Below are 27,664 nucleotides of genomic sequence, written 5' to 3' on the forward strand. Positions count from 1 at the left end.
TAGTTTTTCTTAATTTAATACTTAGTGTTTTTATAAACATCTTGGAATCTAGAACGAAACAAATCCTCTTCCCAGAGTAAGTTGGAAGCCTAACGACCTGATTGTGCACCAGAGTCAAAGTGTGGAATTTGAAACCAGAAGACGTGACTTGATTTCTATATTATCATTGCCTACCTTTGAGGCGCTGGACAAAATATTCAGATGATTCAAGTTTAATCTGAATGTTTTGTGTCAGATAAACAAACCCATGCAATAAACAAACCCATGCAGTATCTCGAGAACCAAGAACATGGTTAATATTTTGTTTCATGCCGAAGTTATGTTCCAAGGGTGAGAGAATTGACTATTTACGTATTTTATCATTATTTGGAGAATTTCTAGAATTTGTAGCAGAGTTTGATAGTTTTTGTAAATATCATACAGATATTGCTTTAAACGGAACTTACTCTTTTGCTCCCTATTTCAGTGTTGTTATTCATCTTGGCCTAATGCCTATATAACTTATTCATTTTTTTCTAAACATGATTAGCACTTGGCAGATGGGGAAGGTTCTGATTATTTCAAGATTGTTATTCCTTCATGAATGGCGACAGTCTGATGGTCTGTTTTCCATATCAAAGTAGGTGTAATTTTTCAAAGAGCATGCTGCTCAAACAGATAGGAACCATTTATTGTAATGCTGTGTGTGTTCGTTGTACCCCACCCAAAAAAAAAAAAAAAAGCCCGACTCATAGCGACCCTATAGGACAAAGTAGAACTGCCCAAGGGTATCCAAATTTCCAAGGCTGTAAATCTTTATGGCCTGAATGATTTGGTTGGTAAAGTTTTATTTGTAAATGATATATATACATGTGTACATATATATATATATATATATATATAAAGGTATGCCATAAGATATGTGTCCCTTTCTTTATATTTACATATGCATGGATATGTAATAAAATATCTGCCTACAATTCTGATAAAAACAAGATGTACCTTTTATTTCAGCATTCAGATGCAATGCTTCTAGTAGCAAGAACATTGCAAATTTAATTATTTAATAGGAAAAAGGAAAATGATGCCTCAGACTGATCAATATTTTAATGATGTCAAGATATCAAATATGATCTGACAAGTCAGGTATCAGGCACACAGATGTGACATCCAACTACATTTTTCCTTCCCCCTCCACTCCTGGCGAAAATGTTATACTTAATCACTCATATAAAAATCCACTTTCTTCCTTCCTTCCTCCCTTCCTCCCTCCCTCCCTCCCTTCCTTCCTTCCTCCCTCCCTCCCTTCTTCCCTCCCTTCCTAATTTCTTCTTCTTTCTGCTTAATCGCCAGTCTTCTTTTAATTTTAATGACTATATGCTCTGGTACTTAACAATACCAGTCCATTGGTAAGAAATTAAATTATTTTCTGCTATGTCATTTTAAAAGGACAACTTTCACTTATTATAATGTGGTGACAAGGAAGAATACTTTCTTTTTAATGAAACAAAAGTCAATATAATGTATACCCAAATGTAAAAGCAATAAGAAATAACATATAACTTCACTCAAGTTACTTGGCTTAGCAGTAGTAACATATTCCACAAACTGGAGTTTCTCTATTAAAGAAAATAGCACAATAATAAGCATGGAGAATGCCTGTTCTATACAATTGTGATATAATTATTATTTACTTGGCTTTCAACTTGCTTGCAGAACTAATTGTTTTAATCATAGTTCATTATCAGATACGCAATAGATATCCACTCTAAGAAAAATGGAATAAGATGTTGCTTAGAAAGAAGCAGGGTCTGAATTTATTCTGTCAAAATTAAGACGTGCACAACATCAAGCATGCTCAAGTTTGTGCCAGAGAAACTACTAGAAATGATAAATGGATGGGGTGAACTTTGCATCATCAATGACTGTTTCTTAACTTTGTAAAGGAGTCATTGCCTCTCTGGATCCTCTAGGAAGACCCTCAACGAGATGGATTGACACAGTGGCTCCAAGAATGAGCTCATACATGGCAATGATTGTGAGGATGGTGCAGGACTGCGCAGTGTCTCGTTCTGTTGTACACGGGATCACTATGAGTAGGAACCCACTGGATGGCGATTCACAACGACAAAGCTGCCAACAGGAAATATGGTAAATACAAGGCACTGAGATCATTCTCATATAAGAGTAAATGAACTTAAATGAATATGGCAAGATAAAAACAGGGAGAACTGACAGACTTTTCCAATGCTGACTGATTGGTTGAAGAAAAAGGGCTCATCCTCCTTCCTTCCCTACTACCCCTTCCTCACCTAATTTATAGCTTTACATTTGCAATGAATTCGTATTGTTTCTCCCAACTTTTCAAATTGTCTTTTAGGGGGCTTACCTCATGGGTAACGTAGTTTCCCTCTTTTGGCTACCATTCTCTTCAACTGTTCAAACATGGGCCAGTGGAACACTCAGATCCCCTTACATTTGAAGTTTGCTCAGCAGCAAAAGATACTCAAAGAAATGAAACACTATTTTTTTTTTTGAGTGATGCTGTTTTTCATTATTTTGTCCCATGTTTAGAAATAGTGACTTTTTGTCGTAGGAGGAAAAGTAGATGGGCCAGAACTTACACTGGTGTTGATGTGTCATTTTCCTGAGAGAATGGAAATGCCAACGGCGAGCAAAAGAAGTGTGAGGGAGGTGAAAGGAATGGGTGGTTGCCTTAGCTTCGCACAGCAGGGGTAGCTAGAGGTTATAGCAAACTTTCTCCTGGCGTGTACACTTAAAGTAGTACAGAGGCCTGCTGAACAAGGGCTCACTTAATGAGTGCTTCCTTGGGAATGCAACCTGAGCTATCATTTGTGGGTGCGATATTGCTCCTCCATTTTCATGTCCAATTCCATTGTTAAGATTTTTAAAATGTTGGTTTCTGCAAATGTTGAATCGTTGCCACAACTCAACCCAGTTGATATGTCCGTGCGAGGCACTCCGCCACCCACTCATGGCCCCCCAAAAGCACATTTTTCATAAGTTAAAATACCTTGCCTATGTGTGTGCACATGTGAACATGAGTATTTGCATTTGAATTAAAATTTTTTTAAAAAAGGAACAAAAGCTGGAGAATTTTGCATTTTGGTGTTTTTTGTTTTGTTTGTATTTGCGCAGACCATTTTAGGATTTTCAGTCTCAACAAAACACTCTTAAAACAAAGAATCTAGGAAAATATTTTGTGCATGTACTGCTAAACAATTCTAGCAATTTTATTAAGCAATACCTTTATTATTTTTTGAATATTCTTAACAGACTGGAACAAAACATTTTTTTTTTATCCAAAACAAAATATGCATACTGTACGCATGTCGCAGGGTTAAGTATGATGCAGAGGTTAAAGTCTGTTTGAACAAAAACAAATGCCTGGGGGAATTTCATAGCTATCAAGTTAATAACTAAATTTTGATCGCTAAGAGGACCCTTTCTATAATTTTCCTTTATCTCCCAGCTACGCGGCAAATGTATCTGAAGTGCACTTCCCAAGTGTGTTAGAGAATAGGAAGGAATGTAAAGTTTTTTTTTTTTATCATGTTTTGTTTTTTTTTTTAAAAACAGCCCTTATTAACTCTTCCTTCCACTGAGTCTACTGTAAACTCATAAAAGCCTTTTTAGAAAGCAAATTCATAGACACTCAGCAGGTAAAATGTTCCCATACAGAAAAAAATAAATAAATACAAACAGGGCAGTCAGATTCCTCTTTTCCTTGACGACCTAGAACATGTTAGAGTGGGAACGTTTTTTGCACTTTCCTAAAAATGGCCGACCTACTTATTTAAAAAAGGAAGTTGTTCCTTTGTGATAATGCATGATTGCCTATACTTTATACCTGAAATAATTTTCAACAATATATTAGGGAAATATTGGGGTAAAATTGTATATATTTTGCATACTGCAGCTGTTTGAGAATTTCTAGTATCTTTTCCACACCAATAAGGAGGAAAAGTCCAGGTTGTTTCCTCAGTCTCTTTGTTCCCATCACCATGGCCAAAATTTGCTGGCATATTAGCGCGACAGAACTGAAGTCACAATGAAAGCCAGCCTCAAGACTCCAAGGGAATGACTTCCTAACTCCTTACATCCTGATCGTAGATGGCTGCTCCTGTTCAACCAACCAGCGAAAAAAGACTGAACTTCTTAGAAATGGGAACTGGAGCAACGCAGTTCAATACATATATTTTTTCCTTTTATTTTTGTTTCAACATAAAAAATATGTTAACTGACTGATTCCATCTATTATGGAGAGCACTCGTTGTTCAGTTAAAAGGAACCCCCATCAGGCCCCCTTGGTTCCGCTCAGTTGGGGTTTGCTCAACAGCGGGTCTGAAGCCCACCAGAGCATGCTCACCCATTTACTGTGATTACGCGTACAGAAGCAAGCGGATGTTGTCTGCTTAAGGGGACAAGAGAAGGAAGGGGCCGGAAGGGCATGGGTTCCATAGGTAGAAGAGGGAGTTAGGGAAATTTTTTTTTTTTTTTGTAGTTTTTGTTGTTTTCTTTTTTTTTGTCTTTTTTAATTTTTTTATTATTATTTTGTTGTTGTTGTTGTTTGCCAGACCCTGAGGTCATAGCAATCATTTCTCTAATAGAAACTGACAAGACACAGAAGACAGAACTATCTGATGAACACACACAATTACTAGAAATATATATAGAGAGAGACAGTGAAAAGACCTAGCTTGCCTCTGAGAAACCATCCCCCCAAAAATAAATCCTGTATTAACAAGTGCAAAAAATAAAATAAACAAACAAATAAACCCAAATCAAAACGAAAGCAAATAAAACCTCCGAACATTAAAACACAGTGTATAAAATGGTGTGAGAAAGTTGTCACTTTTCAGCCTTTTCGTCAATAAAAAGCTGTGTTTGTGTCCTTGTTTGGATTCAGGCCCATCTTTTTTAAATTTTACCCTAAAGGCCTTGCAAGAAGTAATTAAAGGGTAAAAGCACCCAGTTTCTGTTACGTTTGACAGCAGCTTCTTTTTTCATGGTGGGCCGGTTGCTTCTCTGACGACATGTCACCCTTTCCTTAGTCCTCGTTGGTGGAGTTGTCTTCCAGGGTGGTGATACCTCCGTAGCTCAGTCCTGGGGTGTTCTGTGCTGCTGAGGCTGTGAGTACTGTGTGTAAAAGAATTAGTACAAGGACGCACAGTTTGAGTCTGCTGTGGCACAGTCTTGTTGCTGATGACGCTGTGAGCGACGTCCTGTGACACGAGTCACTTTTTTCTACCGTCCCTTTGGATAGGTAACTTGATTGGTCTTCTCTCCTGACGTCACAGCATTCTGGTTCATCACTGGTTAGAAAGGTTTCATAGAGCCCTGTAGGGTAAAGGAAGTAGAGGGTTAAAAGAAAATAAAGACATACAGGAAGGGGTTCACAGTAGTTAACAATGAAGCTGTTTCCTTACATTTTAGATTCACAAAATCTTACAAGCAATTAAATATATACTTGCATTTCTTGCCTGGAGTTGGTATCAACTTACAGTGATCCTACAGGACAGAGTAGAACTGCCCCATAGGGTTTCCAAGGAGCAGCTGGTGGATTCCAACTGCCAACCTCTGGTTAGCAGCCGACCTCTTAACCACTGTGCCACAGGGCTCCATTAAATATATATGTGTGTGTGTGTATATTTATATATTTATACATACACACATACCTATACAGTGAAATCTGTGACAGCCAGAACTCAGAGGGACTGTCTTGTTTTTCGTGTCTCACAAGTTTTCTGCCTTTGACAGGGTGCAGTCTTGCCACTTTTCTATGGCCGTTTTAGTGGAAAATATTAGTTTTCCTTCTCTGGCAGGTTTCCACCTTACACAGGTTCTGGCTTTCACAGGTTTACCTGAATTTTTTTTTTTTTTTACTGGAAAGTAAAGTCAATACAATCTGGATAACAGTCAACATTTGTCTCAAACCAGTGCTTTTGTGTTCCTCATTTTGTTCTTCTACACTCCTGCTAGTCATACCATGAAATGTCTGGGCTTGCCATGAATACAGAATAAAAGATTCTATTAAGTCAAATCAGAAATTGAAGTTCAGGATCAACTTGGTGGCCAAGTAGATTCAACCATCCTTTCTCTTTAATGGAATTCACAGAGTAATATTAACTAGTTAATGCTAGTGAAATAGCCAACCAATCATAATATCACAGATATGAGAACCACACTTACTAATCACTTCCTGTCGTAAACCTCCATCCTGTCTTGGTGGATGGGCATAACCATCTACTCATCCAATGGGTGACCAGTATTTGACTTATTTTCTAAATATTTCTTGTACCCTTTTATTTTCCATTCTATTTGATGACCGCCTAAGTTGAAGCCTTTATTATGTTTTGTTCGTATCCCTGCACTTGGTGTCTCTCTGCTGTTTGTCTTGTCCTCTTCCATCCTATCCTCCAGTACTGGCCATACTGATTAGCTTTTTCTGTCTTACTTTCTTGCTCTTCTCTTTTCTTCCCTTCTCTTTGTCCCTTCTCTCTTCCTTTCTTCCTCTAAAAATACATATTGTTCTTATTTTAAAGTTGATAAATGCATATTCTGGAAACGTTCAAAGAGGTGGAAATACTAAAACAACTTTCACTGGTTATCTGTAATCTTTCCAATCTTGTCTCTCTCTCTCTGCTTTAGGTAGTTGTATAAGCCATTTTGTATCTTTTTTTTTTCATTTGATCGAAACATTTTCTCAAGAGTGTTACAGTGAACTTTCTATACAGATTTTATCATGTTAGTCTCATGCTTGAAAAACTTAAAACTGGGGATGTTGTTAGAGTTGTGAAGTTTACATGAGATTTTGAATACGAAGTGCTTGGCTCAGTGTGGAGCACCAAGAAAAGACTTGAAAAAATTGGCTACTGTTAATAATAAATCAATATTGTCTCATTGCCTTTACCCAAATAATATACCTAAAAACCCTGCTTTCCTTTCTCTGCAAACTCATCTCTCGATATTTCAGCAATCCTGAACCGCTGGCTCCTCTACAATGTGTGATATTTTTACCCACATCTGACCACTGCCCAATCCACTTTTTCTGCCTGGAATTTCCTCAGCTCCACTACGTAGATTTCATTTATCCCTCAAGTTCAACTCATGAAATTCCCAGTGTGAAGCCTATATTTACATTCATGGGTTACTAGTACATTTTGCAAAATTTTTCAAAAGAAATTTTTTTTTCTTTTAATCAAAATTGTCCATTTTCATGTCAATTTCCCTACTCATCTGTCAACTTAAAAGCAAGGACAGTATACGTTCAGCTTTGCATTTCCAATACGCAGCAGATTGCCTGAACAAAATAGATATTTAGTGAGCACTTATTACATGAACAAACTCAATATATGTTTAATAAAAAGAATCTATTAAATAATATACACTTCAATCTTCAGTTTCTTTTAAATAAATGACCAAGATATCCTTATAATGATGCTTACAATATTCATTTCTTCTTAGCATTCAAAGGTAAACTTCACCTTCGCCTAGGTAGAATATGGAAAAAAAACTGAATTAATGAGATCAGCATCTCTGACATATTTATTGTATGATATTTTCTTTTTTTCCTATAAGCCATCTCACTGGTAAATTAATCATTTATTGAAGTATATGTTTTCCGTTATTATAGTCTACAAAGTAAAAAGTTTATGCCTAAGAATACAGAAATAGAAATTAAAAGCTCATTTCCACTGACATTTTAGAAGGCTAATAGGACATATTTAACAATGGTATCCAAATAAGAAGCTTGTTTGGGGTTGCCCGGGAGCTGACTTGCAGATGTATAACTCAAGGCATTTCAGAAATAAATAAGAACACATTCAGGCCAGTGTTATTATCTGACCCCTTCTTTTTGACTGACAATATTAACACATCTTTTTTCCCCTCCCCGAGTTTTTCTACAGTTACACCCGCACATGTATTAAAGAGTCAAATAATTGCACAAGGTATTTTACAAAAGAAAACAATTCCTCTGCCTCCTCCATCCCGAATTCTTCATTCTCAGAGGCAAATACTTATATCTCTTTTAGCTATTTATGCATTTAGCTCCATTTCTAAAAAGAACATGTTCCATGACTTTCTTGACTTTTTTTTTTTTTAGTTTTTTGACATTGGCTATAGACTTCTCGTGAGGAAATAGGAGGATCAAATAGTCTCCCTTCTGTTTCCTCCAGCATATACATCCCCCCCACCCCCCCCATACCATCATCCATTCCTCTATCTGCAGTAAGCTCAACTTTCGGTGTTCCCTTTACAAGGATTATATAAACACTATTCTCAGCTTCAAGCCATGTAGCAAACTCGAGTTTTTCCATTCCTATAGTATTTTCTGTTTGTCCCAGAGCTAACAAATTGCCTTGTAATTTTTTTTTTTTTTTCTGTACGTACAGATTTAACCCCAAACACTTTGCCAGTTGGTTCAGGGGCATCAAGTGTTCCATCAGTTTTATCTTTCTGAAGAAACACCTCTTAGAATCTTCTGCCCTTTGAAGTGGTTGTTTTCTGCCTAGTGCATAGCTACCACTTGGCAATTCCATTGATTCCTATTTTCTATATCCTATGCCTACTTTGGAAACCCCGGTGGTATAGTGGTTAAGTGCTATGGCTGCTAACCAAGAGTTTGGCAGTTCGAATCTGCCAGGTGCTCCTTGGAAACTCTATTGGGCAGTTCTTCTCTGTCCTATAGGGTCGCTGTGAGTTGGAATCGACTTGACGGCAGTGGGTTTGGTTTTTTTTGGTATGCCTACTTTGGAAACTCTGGTGGCATAGTGGTTAAATGCTAAGGCTGCTAACCAAAGGTTCAGCAGTTCAAATCCACCAGACGCTCCTTGGAAACTCTATGGGGCATTTCTACTCTGTGCTATAGGGACACTATGTGTTGGAAGCGACTTGACAGCAACGGATTTGGTTTTTTGGTTTTGATGCCTATTTTTTTTGGAACCTAGTTCTTTCTCATTTTGGTGAAACATAACCTCTAGTTATCTTCGTAAGGAAAAGTTCACAGTGGCAAATTCTCAAGATGTCGTATGCCTAAAAATGTATTTATTCTACCTCATATTTAATTGATTGTTTGGCTGGATGTGGAAAGTTTGAAAGAGGTGAAAACACTGACTTCTGGGTTTACTCAAGCATTACTGCAGTATTTGGCTGAACCTCTGGGCCCTGTTATTTAATTTTCTTACCTCGTTTCTCTTCTTTTCCTCTGCTTCTGCTTCCCACAGGATATGGTCAGCTTTATCTTGCAATAATTTCTTTCTTTATTTTTTTTTAATCATGTTTTAATTTCCAAAAGCTCGTTATTTCATCTGAATGTTGATTTTGAAGTGACTATTTTTATTTCACAGTTTCACTATATTCTTTTGTCTCTCTGAGACATTCATAGTACTTTGATTTGTAGTGCTGTATTCTCTCCATCATGGGCACTGTTTTGTCCAAGTTACTTTTTAATTTTTCTCTTATTTTTTCAAGTGGGAAGCTTTACACAAATGTATGTTCTTTCTTGATTGCCTTCACATATTAGAAAGCACTGGAAGCTCTGAACACTAACGGATTTTTAACTATGAGCTGCGCTGTTGGATAGTTAGCCTAAGCTGTTTCCATGCAGAAGCTTTTTCAATTCTTTGGGGTTGATTGGGTTCCTCAGAAAAGGTTACTCGATGTCTCTTCAAGAAGGTGAAGGCCGGGCTGCCAGTTTTCTGAGAGCTAGATGGGAGCAGGCTGAAATGAGAGAAATCCTGCTCTCCAGCAGGCATATGTTAACTTAATCCCAAGGAGTTAAAGACAGGATAATTCCATGTTTTTAACTCCTTAGAAACCCTAGTGGCGTGGTGGTTAAGGGCTACGGCTGCTAACCAAAAAGTCGGCAGTTGGAATCCACCAGGCACCCCTTGGAAACTCTACTTGGCAGTTCTACTCTGTCCTGTAGGGTTGCTTTGAGTCTGAATCGACTCATGGCAATGGGTCTTTGGTATCTCCCAGTCTGACAAGAGTCTCCTTTACCTTCTCTAAAAGATAGCTTGCCTCCTCACATTAATATGCCACCGATCATCTTCCTGGGGTGGGGGAAGGGAAACTGCTTGTTTGTAGAGTGGGGAACTGAATATGGAGATATGACTGCTGCTTAAACAGATTTCCACCCGCCCCTCCTTATTTAGTCCCCTTCTGCGAAGTGTCTTATATAGTCAATTCCTGTGGCTAAAGTGAGCGTTGGATTTACAACTGCTTGACACTCTATTTCCTGCCGTTTTAGCATGAATTTTTCCAGGTTTTGGCAAACTCTTTAACATGGATCAATATTATTTCTGGATTCTAGGAGGTATTGTTGTTTTCTCTATATCTACTCTACTATCCTTTTTTTTCCTCAGCAGACTTTTAACTTTTTATTGTATTGTAATACATACAGAAAGGTGCAAATATTCCAAGTGTACAGCTTGATAAATACTCACAGGGTAAACACAACCACATAACCAGCACCCAGATCAAGAAACACAACGTTATCAGCATCCCAGAAAGGTGCCCCTTCCAATCATCACTGCCCCCTTCTGGGGAAACCACTATCCTGCCATCTAACATTATGGATAACCTTGGCCTGTCCTTGGACTTCATAGAGCAGAATCATACATTATGTGTCTTCTGAGTCTTGCATCTTTCACTCAGCAATATGTTAGTGAGATTCGTCCATTATTGTTGCATTTAACAGTAGTTGATTTCTTTTCATTGCATGAATATATCACAATGTATTTACTCATCAATTGCTGATGGATACTTGAATAGTCTCCAATTTAGAGTTACTATAAAGGGTGCTGCCACAAACATTTTAGTACCTGCATTTTGGGGGTACATATGTATACATTTCTTTTGGGCATATATCTAGGGTCACAGGATATGCAGATAAACACATGTGTTCAGCTTTATCTACTACCCTTTTGGATTAATACCTTTAAAAAATTCCTTTTCTGTTTCTATTTACCTGGAACGCTTTATTGCCGCACTTAATATCATTCTGCTCTGTCCTGAACTTGGACAGGTGCCTGCTTTTCTGGTTTTGGAGCCCTGGTGGCACAGTGGTTAAGAGCTCAGACGGCTACCCAAAAGGTTGGCAGTTCTAATCCACCAGCTGCTCTTTGGAAACCCTGTGAGGCACGTCTTCTCTGTCCTATAGGGTCGCTATGAGTCAGAATCCACTTCACCGCAATGGGTTTATCTTCTGTTTTGTTTTAAGCCCAGTATTTCTTTGCTTTCTGTAATACGCTTGTACGTCTCTCAGGACCCGGGCACTCACCTCTCCAGCTATGAATGTTGACTGCAGACGGCTTCCACTGGAGTGTCTCCCCAGAAACTGCCCTTGGTTGAGGTCAACAGCCCTACTCAAGGTTTCTCCCCTGCTTCAGGCAGCCTGCCTCCAATGGAGGTGAGGGTGCAAAGACCCAGCCCTATAGACCTGAGTCAGAATATCTCTGAAGGGCCATTCCTACATCACATTTTTTTTTTTTCCTCTACCCTATCATCCTTCCCTCACTCCCTCACAAATGTTGTTCCTGAGAGTACTTCCCAATAAACCACCTGTGTAAATATCTTTCTTGTGGGGTGGTTTTCTGGGAGGCTTTACCTACAGTGGAGCCCTGGTAGTGCAATGGTTAAGAGCTCGGCTGCTAACCAAAAGGTCACCATTTCTAACCCACCAGCCAGCTACTCCTTGGAAACCCTATGGGGCAGTTCTACTCTGTCCTATAAGGTCACTATGAGCTAGAATCGACTTGATGACAATGGGCTACCTAGAGCAGCTTACTCTTGCTTAGACACAAAGAAACTAAGAACATATTTGCGAACTGAAAATAAATAATTTCTCAAACAATAATTTCATTGCACAAATATATAGGGATTGAAATTAGGAAAGAAAAAAAAGCAAATTTTCATTTAATGCAACATTGTTCTGATATATTTTGCTTACAAAATATTTACTTTGAAATGTCTAATAAATCCTTATCTGTTCTTTGACATTGAATAATACTATTATTATTACATTATTATTGTATATAATATAAAAATAACTCTTACTATATCTCATAGTACCAACATCATGAAGTTGTTGTGAAAATTATGACATAATACATATAAACTATTTAGAACAGTGGCCGCAAAATACAAAGGTTTCATGTAATACTAATTATTCCTATTACAAATTGGACTAAGATGTAGAATTAGGATTTATTATTGAAAATGATTTGAAAGAACACTTAATTCAATTTGTTTTTGTTTCTTCAATTAATATAAGTCAAAGAAAACCTCGTTTTTCATGGCTCAAAGCAATTATTCAAGTGTGGTAAATATAAATCTTATCTAAGCAGAGGAAATTCTTAGAATAAACACATAATGTTATTTAAATAAAATCCTTCAATGTCTCAGTGATTTACATTTGACTTTCTTTAAGTCCAGGAATACATGAGACCAAATTTCCAAATATTTGAGCTATTAATATACTTTCAAGTATATTTAATTTCTGATTGTAAAAAGCTGATTTTAAAAAGTGAAATAAAAATAAGGGGGGGAAATCGCTCAAAATTTGACTTCTTTGAATGAAAAGAGGAAAATGACGAAACTACTGGCATTTGTTTGCAGTACCTTTTCCGTTAATGTAGACACATACGCTACAGAAATGTAATTTATATGTTTTACAGACGAAAATATATTTAGCTTATGAAATCGTGCTTTGTATTATGTTATTCTTTATTTGATTTGCTAACATTTGTTTTATGTATTTCTCAAGTTTTAAAAACAGCAATTTTTCTATTATTTACTCTCTAGAACAGTTTATTTTTTAATTCCTTCCTTAAAATTAATTTTTACAATTTTTTCTGTCTTGCATGGTTCCTAATTGGCCAAGGCTATTTTGTGTCAATTTTGATAATTTATACTTCTCTAAAAATACCTTAGTTTATGAGAGTTTAAAATTTATTAATACAGTGTTGTATATAACTATCACTTTTAAAACTGTCAGTTTGTGTATACAGGCACAGTGGTCAACAGCCTGGCTGCTAACCCAAAGGGCAGCAGTTCTAATCCACTGGCCAATCGTGGAAACACTATAGGGCACTTCTGCTCTGTCCTGTAGGGTTGCTGCGACTCTGTCCTGTAGGAATCGACTCTATAGCGACAGATTCTGTTCTTTGTTACTATTGTATTTCAATTTTCTTTTTTTGTCCTTGATTAGATTGGCAAAAGTTTTTTTTTTTTCCTCTTGTATTTGCATTACCAAAGATAAAGCTCTTGACCATGGCAATACCTACTGTTTCCTAATGCATTCATGTCTTCATTTTTGTTAATTCATTTGTCAACTTTTGCTTAGTTTTTTATTTTCCTTCTGACTCTATTGAATTGAAGGCCACTTTTTACTCATTTAATTCATTTTTCTTAATAAGTAAAACATTTTTTGCTCTAAGTTTGCATTTGAGAATAGACCTAGCCAATGACCATTATTTTCATATACAGTGATTTCAGATATACTCTCATTAAAATTTCTATTTTCTTTTGAATTCAAATTATTTCAGACTATTTTATTTGTTTTGTTTTAGTTTCCAATTGTTTGATATATTTTAGATTATACTTCTGCCATTAATTTTAAATTTTATTTACATTAAGTTGAAGAATGCAGCCTTTAAAAAGCTGATTTTTTTCTCCTTTGTTTTCTTTATGTCTTATTATAGAATTAGTTTCTATTTTTATTTATTTTTTCCTACTCATAATAACATTAACTGAAAAAATGTGCCTTCTACAACTATTTGTAATGGTTTTGCTTTATATAATTTGCTTTTACGTCAGTCCAAGCCAAGGTCAAGCCCGTTGCTGTTGAGTCGATTCTGACTCACAGTGACCCTACAGGACAGAGTAGAACTGCCCCAAAGAGCTTCCAAGGAGCGCCTGATGGATTTGAACCGCCGACCTTTTAGTTAGTAGCTGTAGCACTTAACTACTATGCCACCAGGGTTTCCATTATGTCAGTAGGTACAGGAAATTTCATAATTCTTTATATTTTCACTAAACATTAATAGACTATTAAACAAGAAACATGAATGACACTCTTTGTTCTTATAAAGTGCAAACTTTTTTGTTGTGCTGTTGTTCCAGTTGCAGTTTATATTTTCTTTGGTATTAATATAATCCCTATATATATATATATATATTTTCTGTATATATTTGCCACCATCCTTCTGTCAGTTTATCATACTGTGGCGCCTTGCATGTTGCTATGATGTTGAAAGCTATGTCACCAGGATTTATTTCAAATACCAGCAGGGTCACCAATGATGGACAGGTTTCAACAGAGCTTCCATGATAAGACAGAGTAGGAAGAAAGGCTTGACAATCTACTTCTGAAAATTAACCAGTGAAAACATTATGCGTCACAGTTGAACACTGTTCAACTCACTTGCTTTGGACATGTCATCAGGAAGGATCAGTCACGGGAGGAGGATATCATATGTGGTGAAATAGAGGGCCAGCAAGGGCAAGGGAAACCTTCTGTTATACTGACACAATAGCCCCAACGATGGACTCAAACATGCTGGCAACGATGAGGATGACACAGGACCAGGCAGTGCTTTGTTCTGTTGTATATGAGGTCACATAAGTCAAAGCTGACTCAAAGGCAGTCATCCATCTCTATATATCTTTGCCCATTTTCCTGATGTCTCTTTATCTCTTATTTTACTTTTTCTTATTCTTTATACTTTTCTCTGCAATGTTTTCTACATTTAAGCATATCACAATTATTGAAAAGGAGAGCGTTTCGGTTATCTATTGTTGCTATAACAGAAATACCACATCCATACCCACTGCTGTTGAGTCAATTCCGACTCGTAGCGACCACACAGTATAGGACTGAGTAGAGCTGCCTCATAGGGTTTTCAAGGAGCAGCTGGTGGATTCAAACTGCTCATCTTTTGGCTAGCAGTTGAGCTCTTAAACCCTACACTACCAGGGCTCTGAAATACCACAAGTGGATGGCTTTACCAAACAGAAATTTATTTTCTCACAGTTTAGGAGGCTGAAAGTCTGAATTCAGGGTGCTGGCTCTAAGGGAAGGCTTTTTCTCTCTGTAAGCTCTGGAGAAAGGTCCTTGTCTCTTTGAATTTCTGCTCCTGAGCAATTGCCATGTGTCTTGGCATCTCTCCTCCTTCATCTGTGCTTGTTTCATCTCTTTTATATCTCAAAAGAGATTGACTCAAGACACACCCTACACAAATCCTGTTTCATTAACGTAACAAAGACAACCCATTCCCAAATGGGATTATAACCACAGACATAGAGGTTAGGAATTACAATACATATTTTGCTGTTGTTAGGTGCCCTCAAGTCAGTTCCGACTCATAGCGACCTATGTACTACAGAAGGAGACGCTGCCCAGTCCTGTGCCATGCTTTCAATCTTTGTTATCCTTGAGCCCATTGTTGCAGCTACTGTGTCAGTCCATCTCCTTCAGGGTCTTCCTCTTCTTCCCTGACCTTGTACTTTACCAAGCATGATGTCCTTCCCCAGGGACTGAGCCCTCCTGATAACATGTCCAAAGTATGTAAGATGTAGTCTCGCCATCCTTGCTTCTAAGGAGCATTCTAGTTGTACTTCTTCCAAGGCAGCTTTGTTCGTTCTTTTGACAGTCCATGGTATAGTCAATATTCTTGTCCAACACCACAATTCAAAGGTGTCAATTCTTCGGTCTTCCTTATTCATTGTCCAGCTTTCGTACGCATATGATGCGATTGAAAATACCACAGCTTGGGTTGTGTGCACCTTTGTCTTCAAGGTGACATCTTTGCTTTTCAACACTTTAAAGAGGTCTTTCACAGCAGATTTGCCAACGCAATGCATCTTTTGATTTCTTGACTGCTGCTTCCATGGGCATTGATTGTGGATCCAAGTAAAATGAAATCCTTGACAACTTCAGTCTTTTGACTGCTCACCATGATGTTGCTTATTTGTTCCAGTTGTGAGGATTTTTGTTTTCTTTATGTTAAGGCGTAATCCATATTGAAGGCTGTGGTCTTTGATCTTCATCTGTAGGTGCTTCAAGTCCTCTTCACTTTCAACAAGCAAGGTTGTGTCATCTGCATAACACAGGTTATTGATGAGTCTTCCTCCAATCCTGATGCCCCACTGTTCTTCATACAGTCTGGCTTCTTGGATTATTTGCTCAGCATACAGATTGAATAGGTATGGTGAAAGGACACAACCCTGATGCTCACCTTTGCTGATTTTAAACCACACAGTATCCCCTTGTTCTGTTCAAACAACTGCCTCTTGATCTATGTACAGGTTCCTCATGAGCACAATTAAGTGTTCTGGAATTCCCATTCTTCACAATGTTACCCATATTTTATGATCTACACAGTCTGATACCTTAGCATAGTCAATAAAACACAGGTAAACATCTTTCTGGTATTCTTTGCTTTCAGCCAGGATCCATCTGACATCAGTAATGATATCCCTGGTTCCATGTCCTCTTCTGAATCCGGCCTGAATTTCTGGCAGTTCCCTGTCAATACACTGTTGCAGCTGCCTTTGAATGCTCTTCAGCAAAATTTTACTAGCATGTGATATTAATGATATTGTTTGATAATTTCTGCATTCGGTTGGATCACCTTTCTTGGGAATAGGCATAAACGTGGATCTCCTCCAGTCAGTTGGCCAGGTAGCTGTTTTCCAAATTTCTTGGCATAGATGAGTGAGCACTTTCAGCATTGCATCTGTTTGTTGAAACATCTCAATTGTTATTCCATCAATTCTTGGAGCCTTGTTTTTTGCCAATGCCTTCAGTGCAGCTTGGACTTCTTTCTACAGTACCATTTGTTCCTGATCATATGCTACCTCTTGAAATGGTTGCATGGTGACCAGTTCTTTTTGGTGTAGTGACTCTGTACATTCCTTCCATCTTCTTTTAATGTTTCCCGTGCCATTTAATATTTTCCCCATGGAACATTCACTATTGCAACTTGAGGCTTTAATTTTTTTCTCCAGTTCTTTCAGCTTGAGAAATGCCAAGCGTGTTCTCTTTTGGTTTTCTATCTCCAGCTCTTTGCAGATAACCTTAGAGCAAATTTGTACAAAAAAAAAAAAAAAAACAACAGATGGTGGGAGAGATATTAGAAAACTTCAAGCCTATTTAAAGAAATACAAAGCCAGCAACATGCTAGGCAACATAAAGAATAGAATTAAGGGATTAAATGGCCATCAGAATTGAGCATACCCTCCACCGGGGTGAACTATAGACTTTAATATCTGGGTCCTGCTATACACCTGCCTCATTCCTGTCCTCCTCTGCAGACAAGTAAGTCTTTGCTGCTTTCTTATGCAGATGTACTTGATGACTTCTTTGCGCTCTCTCAGGTCAAAAGCTATCAGTACTGACTGAAATTTCTGGGTTCCAATTCCACATTTGTGGTGAAGCAAATCTAAATGACTTGTTTGCTTGTTTACACCAGTCCAACCAGGAAAGGTTTCCTGTAGTAAAGACATGGCTGATTGTGAGCTGCGTGTCAAAGAGAAATGTGACATCATTCTTAGTTTCCCCAGTCCAATATACTATTTTGCCCCTCTTGGAGCTCATAGGTTATTTTGTTCATTCCCAAAATTCAAGAATCTTTAGAATATGATCTAATTTCCTTAACTTTGCCTGAATGGGTAGAACCATTTTAATCTGCTAATGAGTATCCTTAAGCTCAGGAAAGATATTACCAACTATTTCTTTTTTTGATTTTATTTATTTTCTATGTTTTCATATTGATCACTTAACTTCTCATTATTTTTATATTCTTGGTCCCAGCCTTTGGGCTTTGTCAGCACATCCGTGGAGAATTCTTCAGGTTTGTCCTCCATTTTGTTTATTTCAATCTCTATATGGTTGATACTATACTTGTTTAACAAACTTGTAAATTACCCTTTTCCAAGTTTTTATTGCACAGCATTGCAATATTTTCCTTTCTTATTTAACTGCATTTTTATGTATACTTGCATCCCAGGCAAATTTCCTTTTCACTCCTCGCCTCTTGTTTTAAAGGGTCTATTTGTCCTTGATTTTTACTGAAAGCAGATGCTGTCTAGAATTACCCTTGCGGTAACTTTTCTCAAATATATGTGATCATTCTTCGTCTCACACTTTGTTTTCCTTCTTTTATGTAAAGAGTATTATAAACCAAAAAAAACCCAAACCCACTGCCATCGAGTCGATTCCCACTCATAGAGACCCTACAGGACAGAGCAGAGCTGCCCCATAGAGTTTCCAAGGAGTGCCTGGTGGATTTGAACTGCCGACTTTTTGGTTAGCAGCTATAGCTCTTAACCATTATGCCACCAGGGTTTCCAAGAGTATCATAGTAGGCTCCATATTTCATTGTATGTGTATTAATCTTCGAGCAGAGATGTTTATCCATTTGCTTACAAAACAGGTCAGGTGGATGTTTGTAAGCATGCATTTGTTTATTTATCCATATCTCCTTCCCCTTACACTCTGCGAAGGGAACCAGTGCCCTAGGAAATACTAAGTGAGTTCTCTTCACGGGAATTATTCTATATTATATTGGATACTAGGAGCCTTGGTGGCTTAGCGGTTAAGCACTCGGCTGCTAACCAGCTGTGGGATGAAGATGTGGCAATCTGCTTCCTTAAAGATTAAACCCAAAAACCAAACCCGTTGCTGTCCAGTCAATTCTGACTCATAGCAACTCTGCACTATGGGGCAGTTTTTCTCTGATCTATAGGGTTGCTATGAGTCAGAATCGACTGGACGGCAACAGGTTTGATTTTGGTTTTTGTTAGATTTGATACTAGATGAAGTGTGACCAACTTCTCGCCCTGGTGATACCCTGTACTGCATTTGAGAAGAGCCCAGGCACTTGGAAGAAATCCTCACTGCCTGCAGGCTTTCAGATGATTGAAGCCTCCCCTTGCTCAGGGGTTCCCTGTACAGTTGTCTTGAATGCTTTAAATTAGCACTGGATCAAGGAAACCCCGGAGAATGTTCCCAAACTCTCCCTCAACCTGTCCTCATTGCTAAACCATTTTTCTCCAAATAAGGACCTTATGGGATCACAGGTCTTTGTGATTTACCGCCAACATATTCACAATTCTTTCTTGAGGAGAAGCATCACAGGTGAGCTCTCAGTGCACTTTGATCTTATCCAATCTCTATTACTCTTAAAAAATTCCTCAGATCTTGGCCTCTGGATAGGACCCTTTCTGATCAGCAAGAAGAAACGAAGCCATCTCTTCATCGTTTGGGACTATCCTCAGCTAGACCCTCAAGTTCATTGTTCATAATGTCTGCTTCACTCATAACTGCAGGATGCAATTCTGCTAAGCTTTCTGACTCTAAATAAGAATTTCCTTTCCTCCAAACTACAGTAATACGTTCCTCATTTCTTTCTGACACCTTCATGTACGTGTTTCTATTAACATTCTGTTGATAGCAACCTAGAATTTTTCTATTACGCTCCACAAAATTCTTCAACCTCCACCCACCATCTATTTCAAAGCCGCTTCCATTGTTTTTAGGTATTTGTTACAGGAGCACCCCCACTTCCAGTATCAAAATCTGCATTAGTTTTCTATTGCTACTGTAACATAGTACCACAAACTTAGCAGCTGAAAACAATATTCATTTATTATCTCACAGCTCTGTAGACCAAAAGTCTGAGTTGATTTGACTAGTTTCTTGGCTCTAGGTTTCACAGGACTGAAATCAAGGTGTTGGCCAGCCTGAGCTCTTATCTGGAGGCTCTCAGGGAGAATCCACTTCCAGGCTTACTCAGGTAGGTGGCAAAATTTAATTTCATGTGGCTATAAGACTGAGATGCCCATTTTCTTGTTGGTTCTTGGTTGGGTGGTGTTCTCAGTTTACAGAGGCACCCATATTCCCTACCTCATGGCCCCTCTCTCCGACTTCAAAGCCAGCAATGATGGGTTAAGTTCTTTCATTTTTAGTCTCCCTCATCTCTCCTTTTTTTTTTTTTTTTCCACTTCTCTGATTGACACTTCTACTTTTTCTGTGTGACGACATTAAGCCCACCCAGATCATCTGGCATGATCTCCGTATTTTAAACTTAGCTGATTAGCAATCTTAATTCCATTTGCAAAGTCCTTTTTGTTATGCCACATAACCAAATCACAGGTATAATACCAGGGGCAAAGATCACAGGGAGCCAAAATCCTGCCTACCTGATACCACACTGATGTTAATATGGTTTTCTGGAAGGTTTGTTTTCCTCTATGAAACCTCTTCGGATACCCCATTTATCTCTTGTATTCTAAATTTCTAAAATTCCAAGAAGTTTTTTTTTAGGCTTACTTTTTTTTTTTTTTTTAATAGCTTTTTCTTGCTGGCTCCTTAAAACCTGTAGTCATGCCTTTCTTTAATACCAAGAAAATTCCTTGTAACCTTGCTTCGAGAAACGGTCTCCTCCCCTATTACCATGTTTCTGTTCTTTTTATTTATTTATGTATTTTCTCTCTCTGGAAAGTTTATATTGGACTTATCCTGGTCCTTCTACATCTGTAGTGACTCTTAACATGCTTCTCACTTGTCACCTTGAATTGTAAGTCTCTCCAATGGACAGATTTATCTTTAGGGTAAGTGAACCCACCAGATAAAGTGAGTGAATCAAGGACACACATAATAAGAAAGCTGTGAATCTGGGTTCCTCACATCCATTTCAGGTAGAAAGTAGATGCCTGTTTTTATTTTGTTTTTGTAAAAACAATAGCACCATTACATACATAATAACAAGGGTGACAAATTTTCTCAGATATTTGCTTATAGTCTTTAAACTACTAGGTAATTTCTGGCCTTTTTATTTCCTTGCTTTCTATGCTTCCCCCAAACAAACACTGACCACCAAAGGGCTTCTTCTGGAAGAAGGTGCCCACCTTTGCTGTCTTTTGTACTGCCTGCCCTGGGGGCTTTCTCAGCTCAAGTTTAATCATCAATATGGCCCATGTCCATTTTCTCTTCTATGTGTTTTTAAAGTTTCACTCCTAATAGTGTCCTGTTTTCTAGGTTTAGTACTTCTACAAATGTATCTTTTCTTGTAATTTTTACTTTAATTTCAACAAGACTTAGAGAGGAATGGGAAGTAAAATTTTGGCTTCAATTTGCCAGCTTAAAGGAGAAGTCACCTTCAGATGCAATGATTCAATCATTTCCAAGACAGTTCTTTTCCCCATTATGGAAATTGTAGCTTAGTGTCGTGGAAATTTTTTGAAATTACTGTTTAACTTTAGTACCTCTTCATTTTATATTTACTACAATACTGATCTCACAGGAATACAAACTAGGAATTATTTAGAACTAACTTACAAAAGAAATACAAAAACAGTGCCAGTACCCAAACTGTGCCCATCTTTCTTTTTGAAAGGGTAAGAATGATAAAATAAACGATCTCTGGATAATTCGCTAATAGTATAGGGTTATTTTATATTTAGGCAGGTGAAACAATATAAAATGAGGGGTTAATCTTAAAAAAACCTAGAAAGAAATTTTAAATAGTAGTGACCACCTGCAGAAAGAACTAGACTTATGAATATATATTTATGATGCCTACAGTATCTTTTTAAAGCAAAGGAAAATTTTTAAGTCATTAGGAAATATATCTGAAACAGGGTAGTTTTTTTGGGGGGGGAGGAGTTTCAGATCTGTAATGATGAATAAGTAAGCATTGTTCTTACAGCTAACCTAATATTCATAGCATTATTTTACTTTTCTTTATGTTGATATCGTTGAGGGTAAGGATTACCCCTCTACCGCACCCTCGTATTCTTAGCACCTAGAAAACTGCTTGGCTGCAAAAGTACAATAAGTATTTGTTTAATGAGGGAAAGAACAAAGAAGTAATGCTGCAATGATTTGAATTGTGAGCAAATGTTACAATCAGTTGAAAACTCCGGATCACAGAGCACATAGATGTAATCTAATTGTCAAATGTAACGCAAGTACGCATGTCTGGAAGAACAGTGATACAGAACCTCAAGAAAGGTCCGCAAGTACCTGGTTATACACAGGTCATTCAGAGCTGTAAGCTAAGTGGACATTAAGATGGAATATAAATTGCTCTAAAAACTGAAAATGATACGAAAGGAAATTAAAATCAAAGGCCCACATTAAAATGGCAGAGAAGTTTCACAGAGAATTCACTCACTCATTAAGACCATAAGCTGAGGAACTAATTAGCCTTTCGAATGTCTTGATGGTAAGTAGAGAATTCCCTTAACCAACAATTTCTAAAGTTTTCTGGTATTTCACTAGAGGAACAAAGACTGCATGTAGACAGAAAATAGTCAAAACAGAAGCCTAGGAGACACTGTTCAATATCACATTTCACATTATTTCCCCCCCAAATCATTACAGTGATTTTTTCCCCTAATTATAGAAAACTTATTCTAAGAAAATAGAAAAAAAAAGTTAATGGATAAAGGAAATACATGCTTCATTTTAATTTGCCTCCCCACCGCCAAAGAATCCTTTGATGGCTGATTTAATGATAGCTGGACCTTCAAGGGTGGTGCAGAGGGAAGCTATTTATATTCCTGGAGGGGATGTCGGTAGCCCATTGTGTAGCTGTTCCCATCTGCTCTGAGCTTCAAAACAATGCAGAGTTCAAGGTAGTCAGCATGAGTCTATTCTGGTAAGTTATGTGTACCAATGACTGCAAGGGAACATGGTAAGAATAACCAGGGAAAGTAAAAAGTAGCAACTCCTTTCTCTTCATAATGTTGGCTAACCTTATTCACCAACCACTGTTGCAACATGCTTTCACTATTCAGGTTAGATTTCTCTCAGAAATCTAAAGGGTGTTTAAGAAATTTCATAAAGTGCATTGAAGAATTCAGAATAATTTACTTAAATGTTTCATATGAGTCTGCAGGAAGATGTTAAAACAATTGGACCTCTCTCCTGGGTCTTTCTGTGACTTCATGTTTAGTGCTAGCTAGTTCATTATTCCCCCACTTGTCTGTCAGTTTGTCGTACTGTGGGGGCTTGCATGTTGCTGTGATGCTGGAACCTATGCCACCGGTATTCAGATACCAGCAAGGTCATCCATGGAGGACAGGTTTCAGCTGAGCTTCCAGACTAAGACAGACTAGGAAGAAGAACCCCGCAGTCCACTTCTGAAAAGAATTAGCCAGTGAAAACCTTATGAATAGCAGTGGAACATTGTCTGATATAGTGCTGGAAGATGAGCCCCCCAGGTTGGAAGGCACTCAAAAGATGACTGGGGAAGAGCTGCCTCAAGTAGAGTTGACCTTAATGATGAGGATGGAGTAAAGCTTTTGAAACCTTCATTTCCTGATGTGGGACAGCTCAAAATGAGAAGAAACAGCTGCAAACCTCCATTAATAATTGGAACCTGAAATGTACGAAGTATGAATCTAGGAAAATTGTCAAAAATGAAATGGAACCCATAAACGTCGATATTCTAGGAATTAGTAAGCTGAAATGGACTGGTATTGGTCATTTTGAATTGGACAATCATATAGTCTACTACGCTGGGAATGACAACTCGAAGAGGAATGGTGTTGTGTTCATTGTCAAAAGGAACGTTTCAAGATGTATCCTGAAGTACAATGCTGTCAGTGATACGATAATATCCATACACCTACAAGGAAGACCAGTTAATGTGACTATTATTCAAATTCATGCACCAACCACTAGGGCCAAAGATGAAGAAATAGAAGATTTTTATCAGCTGCTGCAGCCTGAAATTGATCGAACATGCAATCAACATGATAATTGATAATTACTGGCGATTGGAACGTGAAAGTTGGAAACAAAGAAGAAGGATCAGTAGTTGGAAAATATGGCCTTGGTGATAGAAACAATGCCAGAGATCGAATGATAGAATTTTGCAAGACCAGCGACTTCTTCATTGCAAATACCTTCTTTCACCAACATAAACGGCGACTATACACATGGACCTCACCAGATGGAACACACAGAAATCAAATTGACTACATCTGTGGAAAGAGATGATGGAAAAGCTCAATATCATCAGTCAGAACAAGGCCAGGGGCAGACTGTGGAACAGACCATCAATTGCTCATATGCAAGTTCAAGCTGAAACTGAAGAAAATCAGAGCAAGTCCACAAGAGCCAAAATATGACCTTGAGTATATCCCACCTGAATTTAGAGACCATCTCAAGAAAAGATTTGATGCATTGAACACTAATGACCAAAGACCAGACGAGTTGTGGGATGACATCAAAGACATCATACATGAAGAAAGCATATACGAAGAGGTCATTGAAAAGGCAGGAAAGAAAGAAAAGACAAAGATGAATGTCAGAGGAGACTCTGAAACTTGCTTTCGAATGTCAAGCAGCTAAAGCAAAAGGAAGAATTGATGAAGTAAAAGAACTGAATAGAAGATTTCAAAGGGTGTCTTGAGAAGAAAAAGTAAAGTATTATAAAGACATGTGCAAAGAGTTGGAGATGGAAAACCGAAGGGGAAGAACCCACTCGGCATTTCTCAAGCTGAAAGAACTGAAGAAAAAATTCAAGCCTCAAGTTGCAATAGTGAAGAATTCCATGGGGAAAATATTAAACGATGCAGGAAGCATGAAAAGAAGATGGAAGGAATACACAGAGTCATTATACCAAAAAGAATTAGTCGATGTTCAGCCATTTCAAGAGGTAGCATATGATCAGGAACCAATGGTACTGAAGGAAGAAGTCCAAGCTGCTCTGAAGGCATTGGAGTAAATCAAGGCTCCAGGAATTGACGGAATATCAATTGAGATGTTGCAACAAACAGATGCAGTGCTGGAAGTGCTCACTCGTCTATGCCAAGAAATATGGAAGACCGCTTCCTGACCAATTGACTGGAAGAGATCCATATTTATGCCTATTCCCAAGAAAGGTGATCCAATCGAACATGGAAATTATAGAACAATATCATTAATATCACACGCAAGCAAAATTTTGCTGAAGATCATTCAAAAACGGCTGCAGCAGTATATTGACAGGGAACTGCCAGAAATTCAGGCCAGTTTCAAAAGAGGACATATGCATTATGATTATTTTCTGCTTTGGTCAAATTAGTTCCAATCATTGTAAAATGAATGTGCACTGGACGGAAGAGACATGTCCTGATGCCATGATGAAGACAATTTTGAGCCAGTCAAGTTCAATATGGGGCCAAGATACATGTTGAATGTGGAGCTCAAGAAGGAGCAGAAAGCCTGACTGAAGGTCAGAGAACCTCGTGAACACAGTGGATGAGAAAGAAGAGGAGCAACTCTGAGGCTAGGGGAATTATCAGGAAGTGAGTAGAAGTCAAAATTGCACCATGTTTGAAAGAGAACACATCAGTTTCAGAGGAGGACGTGGAACCAGGGATATCACTGCTGATGTCAGATGGATCCCAGCTGAGAGCAGAGAATACCAGAAGGGTGTTTACCTGTGTTTTATTGACTATGCAAAGGCATTCGACTGTGTGGATCATAACAAACTATGGATAACATTGCGAAGAATGGGAATTCCAGAACACTTAATGGTGCTCATGAGGAACCTTTACATAGAAGAAGAGGCAGTTGTTCAGACAGAACAAGGGGACACTGGTTTGTTTAAAGTCAGGAAAGGTGTGCGTCAGGGTTGTATCCTTTCACCATACCTATTCAATCTGTATGCTGAGCAAATAATATGAGAAGCTGGACTATACGAAGAAGAAAGGGAGAACAGAATTGGAGGAAGATTCATTAACGACCTGCATTTTGCAGATGACACAACCTTCCTTGCTGAAAGTGAAGAGGACTTGAAGCACTTACTAATGAAGATCAAAGACCACATACCTCCACATAAAAAAGAAAACAAAAATCCTCAAAACTGGACCAATGAGCAGCATCATGATAAACGGGGAAAAGATTGGAGTTGTCAGGGATTTCATTCTACTTGGATCCACAACCAACAGCCATGGAAGCAGCAGTCAAGAAATCAAAAGACGCACTGCACCGGGCAAATCTGCTGCAAAGGACCTCTTCAAAGTGTCGAAGAGCAAAGATGTCACCTTGAAGACTAAGGTACGCCTGACCCAATCCATGGTATTTTCAATCAGATCATATGCATGTGAAAGCTGGACAATGAATAAGGAAGCCCAAAGAAGAACTGACACCTTTGAATTGTGGTGTTGGTGAAGAATATTGAATATACCAAGGACTGCCAAAAAAAAAACGAACAAATCTGTCTTAGAAAAGTACAGCCACTTAGAGGCAAGGATGGTGAAACTGTGTCTTACATACTTTGGACATGTTGTCAGGGGGGATGAGTCCCTGGAGAAGGACATCATGCTTGGCAGAGTACAGGGTCAGCGGAAAAGAGGAAGACCCTCAACGAGGTGGATTGACACAGTGGCTGCAACAATGAGCTCAAGCATAAGGATGGCTCAGGACCGGGCAGTGTTTCGTTCTGTTGTGCATAGGGTCGCTATGAGTCGGAACCGACTTGACGGCACCTGACAACAACAACAACAACAAAGAAAAACAACAACAACAGTACATCATTAAAAGAGGCTCAGAGTTTGGCTGCTAACCAAAAGGTGGGCAGTTCAAATCCACCAGCTGCTCCTTGGAAACCTTATGGAGAACTTCTAATCTGTCTCATAGGGTCGCTATAAGTGAGGATCGACTAGACAGCAACGGGCTTGGTTTGGCTTGGTTTAGTTCAGGATTGGTTTTATTCACAACATTGCCCAAGAAGCCACATAAACAAAAATGTATGTTTTTTTTCTTTAGAACTCTACCTATTTTGTTCTATTTCTACTTAAAAAAAAAAAAAGTTGCCATTGAGTCAATTCCGACTCATAGCCATCCTATAGGACAGAGTAGAACTGCCCCATAGGGTTTCCAAGGAATGGCTGGTGGATTCGAACTGCAGACCTTTTGGTTAGGATCCTGAGCTCTTAACCACTGTGCCACTGGGGCTCCTATTTCTACTTACTGTCGTTATTTTCCTCTGTGAAATGGCACTGTGGGGCTCACATATTGTGAATTAATGTCACTGTTTAGTGTATTGCCCACAAAAACAGTCTCTTTTAATTTGGGAAATTCTAAGTTAACCATAACTCTGCAAAAGAAATATCCTTGAAAACAGGAAACCATGTAAATAGTTCTGTGGCTGCAGTACCTTGTAACTGAAGAGGCAGCATAGCTAATGCTTTGATCCGTCAATGTATGTGGAGGATGAACAACAATTCCTGCTTTACTTGTGAGAGAGAAAACCAGACTTTCTGTGTAATCAAAGCATACACACAAAACTATCCCAATGTCTGTGTACACTCCTGCATTCACGGACATGAATCAAAGAACTCAAGGCATGTAAAATCACCTCATAAATAGACCTGACTTTGAAAAATACGCTCTCTTTTCAATGAGTTAGGGAAAATGATTTTCCTCATTTGATGTACTAGTTTTTTCTGTATTAAATGTTGGGGGTGGGAGGACGGCGGTGATTTTCATCAAAATGTTTTTACTCAATGCAAATGCCAGGACTTAAGTTGGTAATATTCTGATTTTAAACAAAAGCAATGATCTTTTAAACTGAATATGCTTGAACAGTTTCTAGATCAGAGAAGAAAATCAGTCTCACCATTTTAGAGTTAACATTAAATTTAACCAAAACAA

The 27,664-nt window shown here is 38.1% G+C and overlaps 1 protein-coding gene across 2 annotated transcripts in view; it reads right to left on the bottom strand.

The window, feature by feature from the left end:
- Nucleotides 1–3,251: 3,251 nt before the first annotated feature.
- Nucleotides 3,252–27,664, bottom strand: part of NALF1 (NALCN channel auxiliary factor 1) — a 706,213-nt gene continuing 681,800 nt past the window's right edge. The window contains exon 3 of one of the 2 annotated variants that reach the window (XM_049867417.1): nt 3,252–5,340. In XM_049867417.1, the coding sequence (XP_049723374.1) occupies nt 5,051–5,340 (290 nt within the window). In that variant the 3' untranslated portion in view covers nt 3,252–5,050. Of the gene's footprint in view, nt 5,341–7,447; nt 7,494–27,664 lie in introns of those variants that run through there. The other variant, XM_049867418.1, reaches the window with a different exon arrangement.

Source organism: Elephas maximus, chromosome 23 (assembly GCF_024166365.1).
Source record: "Elephas maximus indicus isolate mEleMax1 chromosome 23, mEleMax1 primary haplotype, whole genome shotgun sequence".
NCBI classification, from domain to species: domain Eukaryota; kingdom Metazoa; phylum Chordata; class Mammalia; order Proboscidea; family Elephantidae; genus Elephas; species Elephas maximus.